Below are 7,500 nucleotides of genomic sequence, written 5' to 3' on the forward strand. Positions count from 1 at the left end.
GTGTGTGTGTGTGTGTGTGTGTGTGTGTGTGTGTGCCCATATGTGCACGTTCTCTCTCCCAGGTCCACATAACCGTCCTGGACAACAATGACAACGCACCTGTCTTCTCCCAGCCCACCTATGACATCACCATAGCGGAGGACACGCCCCCGGACACGGAGGTGGTGCAGGTGCTGGCGTCGGACCGTGACGAGCGGCACCGCCTGACCTTCAGCCTGCAGGGCAGCGTGGACCCTGCCAGTCTACGGCTGTTCCGTATCGACCCGGCGACGGGCGCCGTCTACACCGCACGCCGCCTGGACCGCGAGAGTCGCAGCCAGCACGTCCTCTCCATCATGGTAACCGTAGTAACACCACACCGCCCGTCCCCCCACTGCGCCTGTCGCAATCTCTGTGTGACCGTCACACCGTCAGCGTCGGTGTTAGTTTAGCAGCACTGTTGGTCAGGTGTGTGGAAGCATGCGTCTGGCACCATTTGCCAACCTCTCGTATCCAGAGCAGCTTCCGTTTGTATCTGTGTGTCCTGCGCTGTGATTGGCCCCGTGCCTCGATCTGCCAATCACTGCTCCACTTGCTCCATCAGGTAAGCTGGAGGAGGTGGAGCTCTCTGGCTGGAGTATGACGCCTCCATGGTAGATCCAGTCCTAAGAAGCCTGAGAGGCTTGGACCTGAGGGACTGTGAGCTTCTGATTAGCCCAGGAACTGGGGGAGGGGCAAAGGCAGAAGGGGCTGAAGCATCCAGTGCTTCGGTTTGGTGGACGATTGAGGGAAGGAGCTGTACTTCTCCGTCCTGTCCTGCTTCACCCTGAAGATTCTGGCTGACCTGATTGGCTTAGGAGACTGCAGTCTTCCCGGCTCAGAGAGCCATTCCGAGACGTTCCAGTGAAGGCCTTATTCTCACTCCCGCCCACCACAGGGTTAAGTGTAGGGTTAGGACTGGTCTAATGAAATAGGGTATTGCTAGGATTAGGCGTGAGGGCTAAGGGTTGGGACTGATCGTGTTATAGACTTAGCTGTGTGAGTGTTCCTAAAGACTCATTAAGAGTGCTCCTGAGGAGCTGTTTAAACTCCATTAAACTCCATCCTTATATTACACAGTACCTCCTGAGAATTCGTCAGTATCTCCATATAAATGGATATGACAGGTGTGTGTGTGTAGTAAGGAATGAGTGTATAGACCCAGTGCCCTTGTTTGGCGTGAACGCCCCTGCAGCTAACAGCTGTGGCCCAAAAGACCTCTCAGTCCTGAAGTTTACTCGCAGGGTCCATGGCAAACAGACACTGTGTTAATATATGCGAGCAGGTGGGTAAGTGATCAGCTATGAAAGCCTTTGTTATAGCAGAAGGGAAAATCTAATTTGCGACTTGATTGCTGACTGGAGCTGCTATTAAGAAATGTAGATGCTATTAAGCAGCACTAAAATGGTCAAAAGGACAGCACCCTGGTTTATCGTTCTATAAGTACAGTGAGAATCTATATTTTATATGGTTTGTTATGAAATTGACCTTTAATGTAGCTTTGTCGTTTCTAGTCTGTCTGTTCCTGTCATCCTTTCTTTTCTTCCTCAATATGCTATCTATCTATCTATCTATCTATCTATCTATCTATCTATCTATCTATCTATCTATCTATCTGTTTGTCTGTCTGTCTGTCTGTGTTTCTTCACCTCTATCTGATTCTGTCTCCACACTTTTTTCTCTCTCTGACTTGTTTCTCTCTCTGACTCTCGTGCTTTTTCCTCAGCTGAAAGCTGTTCATTCTCTCCATCACCGTCTCTCTCCCCTACCATCCTCCCCCTTCTTTCTTTCTTCTCTTTTATCTCTCTCTCCCTCCCTCCCTCCCTCTCTCCGGTTCAGTGCTGATCTGATGGGAGCTGGAGATTGGTAGACTGCTACGTGTACTTTGGCAGGCAGCGTGTGTTGTAATGTCATTCCCACCTGTCCCACAGTGCTGCAATCTAATTATCGAACTGATCGCACTCACTCTCTGTTTCAGCACTCCCCTGATGAGGGGGGTGCATGCCTCTACGAGTGTGTGTGTGAGTGTCATCTCTAATAAGTGCTTGGATATATTCTGCAGCCCACAAAACGGATGAAATGTGCTACTGTAATCCATCGAGAGATGTTATCTCTTCTGTCTGGCTGTTTGTATGCGAGTGTGTGTGTGTGTGTGTGTGTGTGTGTGTGTGTGTGTGTGTGTGTGTGTGTGTGTGTGTGTGTGTGTGTGTGTGTGTTTGTTGTCTTTTGCAATCTCGCTCTGACAGTAAAATTTTGCATTTTTCATTACTCTATTCTCTCCCCTCTCCTCTTTGCATTCACTTTCATTCTCTCTCTCTCTCTCTCTCTCTCTCTCTCTCTCTCTCTCTCTCTCTCTCTCTCTCTCTCTCTCTCTCTCACACACACACTCTCTCTGTCTCTCTCTCCCCCCCTTAGGTGAAAGATCAAGAATTCCCATATAGGCGAAGTCTGGCACGTGTGCTGATTGGTGTAGATGACGTGAATGACCACGCCCCCCAGTTCACCATGGCAATGTATGAAGGACGGGTGTATGAGTCTGCAGCTCTGGGCTCTGCTGTTCTCACAGTGACAGCTCTTGATAAAGATAAAGGCCAGAATGCTCACATCACCTATAGTATAGACTCAGGTATGAATGAACCCACATACACACACAACTGGCCACACAAAGACATGAAATAAATCAAATAGATCCCTTCTGTTTTCTGACATCTGACATCTCATTTTGTCTTTTGTATCATAGGAAACACTGGGAATACATTCCGGATTGATCCAATTTTAGGAATTATTTCAGTGGCTCGGGAGTTGGAGATCTCCACCATTGGTCACTACGTGTTAACGGTCAAGGCTACAGACACGGGCTCACCACCGTTATCTTCCTCCGCCGTGGTACGCATTTCTGTGACCCTGTCTGACAACTCGGCTCCCAGATTCCTCCAAAACGGGTACCAGTCTGAGGTTGCTGAGGGCGTGGCCCTTGGGACTTCAGTAACCATGGTGAACGCTCTCAGCCTCTCCACGCTAACTTATGACATTCGCCATGGCAACAGCGACCGGACTTTCCGCATCAACCAGTACAGCGGTGTGATCACGACCCAAAAGCCGTTGGACTTTGAAGCTGTCCCATCGTACACGCTGGTGGTCATGGCCACCAACATGGCTGGCCAGTCCTCCAATGCCACGGTGACTGTAGCCGTGCTCGACCAGAACGATAATGCGCCAGTGTTCCAACAGCTGCGTTACTGGGGCACCATCAGTGAGGGGGCGGGGCTCAACAGTGTCGTGCCGAGCGAATCAGGCGAGCCTCTAGTCATCCGGGCAACGGACGCTGACCGGAACCAGAATGCACTGCTGGTGTACCAGATCCAGGAAGAGACCGCCCGACGATTCTTTACCGTAGATACTGGAACCGGCTCCATCAGAACCATCGCTCAACTGGACCATGAAACCACACCTACGTTTCTCTTCCACGTGGGTGTGAGGGACAGCGGGTGGCCCCAGCTGTCAGCCGAGCTCCCGGCAGAGGTCACCATCCAGGTGCAGGACGTCAACGACTGCCCTCCTCAGTTTTCCCAGGAGTCCTACGAGGCCGTCCTCCTGCTGCCCACCTACGAAGGGGTGGAGGCCCTGCGGGTGTTCGCCCACGACCCCGATGGCGAGGGCCAATCGGCACTGACGTATTCGCTAACCGACAGCAGTCTAGAGTACTTTGCTATTGAGGCGAGCACGGGGTTGGTCACGGTGCGAAACAGCAGCTTCAGTAGAGAACGCTTCCGCTTCAACGTCCGAGTGTCCGATGGCCGCTTCTCCAGCACGGCGCTGGTGACGCTGCTTGTGCGCGAGGCACTGGACAGTGGCCTGGCCTTTAGCCACAGCATCTATACCGCCAACCTTCAGGAAAACAACGCTAACGTGACGACAGTCGCCGTGGTCACAGCACTCGGCAACCGACTGAACGAGCCACTCCGCTACACCCTCCTGAACGCTGTCGGAAAGTTCCAGATCCGCCCCACGTCCGGCGCTATAGAGACGGTCGGAGTCCCGCTGGACCGCGAGGAGAGGGAGGAGTACGGGCTCCTCGTGCAGGCAGGGCGGGAGGACGACAGGTTGCGGGTCGCCCGGGCGTTGGTCCGTATTCGCATCACCGACGTCAACGACAACGCTCCCGTGTTTGTCGGCCTTCCCTACTACGCGGCAGTGCAGGTGGAGGCGGAGCCGGGTGCATCCGTTTTCCGCGTGACAGCAGTGGACCGGGACAAAGGCCCGAACGGAGAGGTCAGCTACTTCCTGCAGGACGAGCTAGGACATTTCGAAATGGACCGCGTCAGCGGGGTGCTGCATCTTCGCCGGGCCTTCGAGGCTGACCTGTCCAGCGTGGAGTACCAGGTCCTGGTGTTCGCCCGTGACGCAGGCACGCCCAGCATGTCGTCTTCCGTCACCCTCCCCATTACGGTGGTGAACCGGGCCATGCCCGTCTTCGACCGCCCCTTCTACTCGGTAAAGGTGAGCGAGGACGTGCCCGTGCTTACGCCCGTCCTGGGCGTCAATGCCAGCAGCCCTGAAGGGCAGAGCGTCCTGTACACCATCACGCACGGTGACCCCGCCGGGCTCTTCACCATCGGCTTCGACACGGGCGTCATCAGTGTGGCGGCGCCGCTGGACCATGAGAGCAGCCCGGCCCACAGGTTGATCGTGCGTGCGACCGATTGCCTGACGGGGGCACGGGCGGAGGTGGACGTGGAGGTGGCTGTGCTAGACGTGAACGACAACGCACCAGCGTTCACCAGGCCGGCGTACGAGGCGGTTATCTCTGAGGCGGCCATGATCGGCACGGCCGCCCTGCAGGTGCAGGCCACAGACGGAGACTCGGAGAAGAACGCAGCGGTGCGCTACCAGATCGTCACTGACCGCACCAACAGCACCGACCACTTCCACATCGACAGCAGCAGCGGCCTCATCCTCACCGCCCGCTCGCTCGACCACGAGGCCGTGCCACGCTACGTCTTTGTCGTGAAGGCGACTGATGACGGCTTCCCGCCACTGAGCAGCGAGGTGCGGGTGACCATCCGAGTGACGGACACCAACGACAATGCACCCGTCTTCAACCAACTGCTTTACGAGGCCTCGGTGTACGAGCTGGCCCCGCGGGGACACTTCGTAACGTGCGTGCAGGCATCTGACGCCGACTGGCGTGACGCGGACCAACTACGCTACGGCCTGGTGTCGGGAAACGAGCGTGCGCTGTTCGAGCTGGACGCCGCCTCGGGAGTGCTGACCCTGAGTGGGCAACGGCGGTCGCAACGTATGCCCCCCTCCATCAGCCTTAACGTCAGCGTGTCGGACGGCGTGTTCACCAGCACGGCGCAGGTGCACGTGCGTGTGGAGTGGGCCAACCTGCACACGCCGCAGTTCGCCCAGAGCACATATGAGGCGGAGTTGCGGGAGAACGCGCCAGTGGGGTCGAAGGTCATCACGGTCAGGGCACAGGACGCCGACCCCGGGTCACTCGGCGAGGTGCGCTACGTCCTGCTATCCAACACGGCCCAGGACTCTTTCGCCGTGGACGCCAGTGGACAGATCACGACCCTGGAGAGGTTGGACCGCGAGGAGAGGAGCGAAGTGGTATTGTTGGTGGCAGCGGTGGACGCCGGCGGCAGGATGGGTCACTGCAGCGTTCGGGTCGCGCTGCTGGACGAGAACGATAATGCTCCGCTGTTCGAGGCCAGCGAGTATCGGGCCAGCGTCCGAGCGGAGGTGGAGCCCGGCTCGTTGGTCACGCAGGTGCAGGCCTGGGACGCCGATCAGGGTGCCAACGGACAGGTCAGCTATAGCCTGTATAGCGAAGCCAGCCTGCAGGTCACAGAGCTCCTGGATATTGACCCAGACAGTGGCTGGGTGGTGACCAAAGGCAACTTCACCCCCCTCCAAGGGTCCGTGCTGTCCTTCTTCGTCAAAGCCTCAGACGGCGGTGTGCCGGTCCGCCACGCTCTCGTCTCAGTGTACATCCACGTCCTGTCGGCCGACGCCCACCTGCCTGCCTTCAGCCAACCGTACTTCTCCTTCACTGTGTTGGAGGACACGCCCATTGGTCACATGCTGGGGGCGGTGCATCTGCAGAGCCTGCCTGGCCAGACCCCGCCTCCGGTGATTTTCTCCGTGGTGATTGGTCAGACTCCGGAGAGCAACAGTGAGGGGGTGTTCGTGGTGGACAGAGACAGCGGGACGATGAAGCTGGACAAGCCACTGGACCGTGAGAGGACGCCCGCCTTCCACTTCAAGATGGCCGCCACGCTGCAGCAGGGCCTCCTGGATGCGGTTGCCTCTGTGGATGTGGAGGTTAAAGTTCTGGACGTCAACGACAACAAACCGGCGTTCGAGACAGACGCCTACGAGGCTTCGGTCAGCGAGGGCCTTCCTGCTGGCACAAGGGTCCTCCAGGTTCGTGCTGTGGACCCTGATTGGGCAGCCAACGGACAGGTGACTTACAGCCTGGCTCCACCTGGACTCCTGGGAGCAGGAAGTGAGGACATGGACGAGGGAGGGAGCTCTTTTATGATTGACAGCAGCTCTGGGTGGATATCGACCCTGAAGGGACTCGACCACGAACACAGTTCTGCTCACAGTCTCACAGTGTGGGCGTATGACCTCGGTGACCCCGCCAGCCTGTCGTCGTCAACGACTGTCACCATAGCAGTGGGTGACTCCAACGACAACACGCCGGAGTTTCTACAGACTCGTTACTATGGCAGCGTGCGTGAGAGCGATGTACCTGGAGAAGTGGTGGCCGTTCTGAACACGCGTGACAAAGACAGCTCACCTAGCAACCGGCAGGTCACCTACCACATCACAGGTCAGTTACGGAGCTGTTAGATGTCTGTTCGGGTGTGTGTGTGTGAGAAACAGAGCAAACAGAGCATACACTAGCGCAGGCCAGCGTTTATTATGGGATATCTTGCTACACCCAGTAAAATTCCCCCACTGCCTCTTGCTGTAAAATCTCATTTATTTCAGTGAACTTTAGAACATCAGAGCTAAAATCAGATGGGTGAAAGTGGTGTCACTCATTTCCTCAAATGACAACCTGCAGTCAGTTTTGCCAAGACCAATTGGATTCCTCTGCCCAGAGAACCCTTGGATACTGATATCATTACAGTATATATGACAGATCATATTGCACTGGACTCACCCCATAGCCACTGGAGTGATGGTTCTGTATCATTTGTAGTATTCAGCAATGCTTTACTTGAAACGAATGCAGCCTTTAAAACTATGAGCTAAACGCCCTGCAGAAACCAGACATTTTGTAGGCATTCAGAGCACATCTGTGAATGACTGCACACACACACACACACACACACACACACACACACACACACACACACACAAACACACAGTCTTCACTTATTCCACTCCAATCAGTTCTGCCAGAGTGTACACATATGCACACTCACACTCAGGTGCATAGTTATATATCAGCAGTTTAGA

The 7,500-nt window shown here is 55.5% G+C and overlaps 1 protein-coding gene across 1 annotated transcript in view; it reads left to right on the top strand.

Annotated features, from left to right (window-relative positions):
- fat3a (FAT atypical cadherin 3a) overlaps positions 1-7,500 on the top strand; it is a 49,296-nt gene that overhangs the window by 16,434 nt on the left and 25,362 nt on the right. Inside the window, 3 exon segments of the mRNA XM_076975946.1 lie at positions 63-338; positions 2,434-2,644; positions 2,759-6,865. Coding sequence (XP_076832061.1) covers positions 63-338; positions 2,434-2,644; positions 2,759-6,865 — 4,594 coding nt within the window.

The sequence above is a fragment of the Brachyhypopomus gauderio genome, chromosome 16 (assembly GCF_052324685.1).
Source record: "Brachyhypopomus gauderio isolate BG-103 chromosome 16, BGAUD_0.2, whole genome shotgun sequence".
NCBI lineage: Eukaryota > Metazoa > Chordata > Actinopteri > Gymnotiformes > Hypopomidae > Brachyhypopomus > Brachyhypopomus gauderio.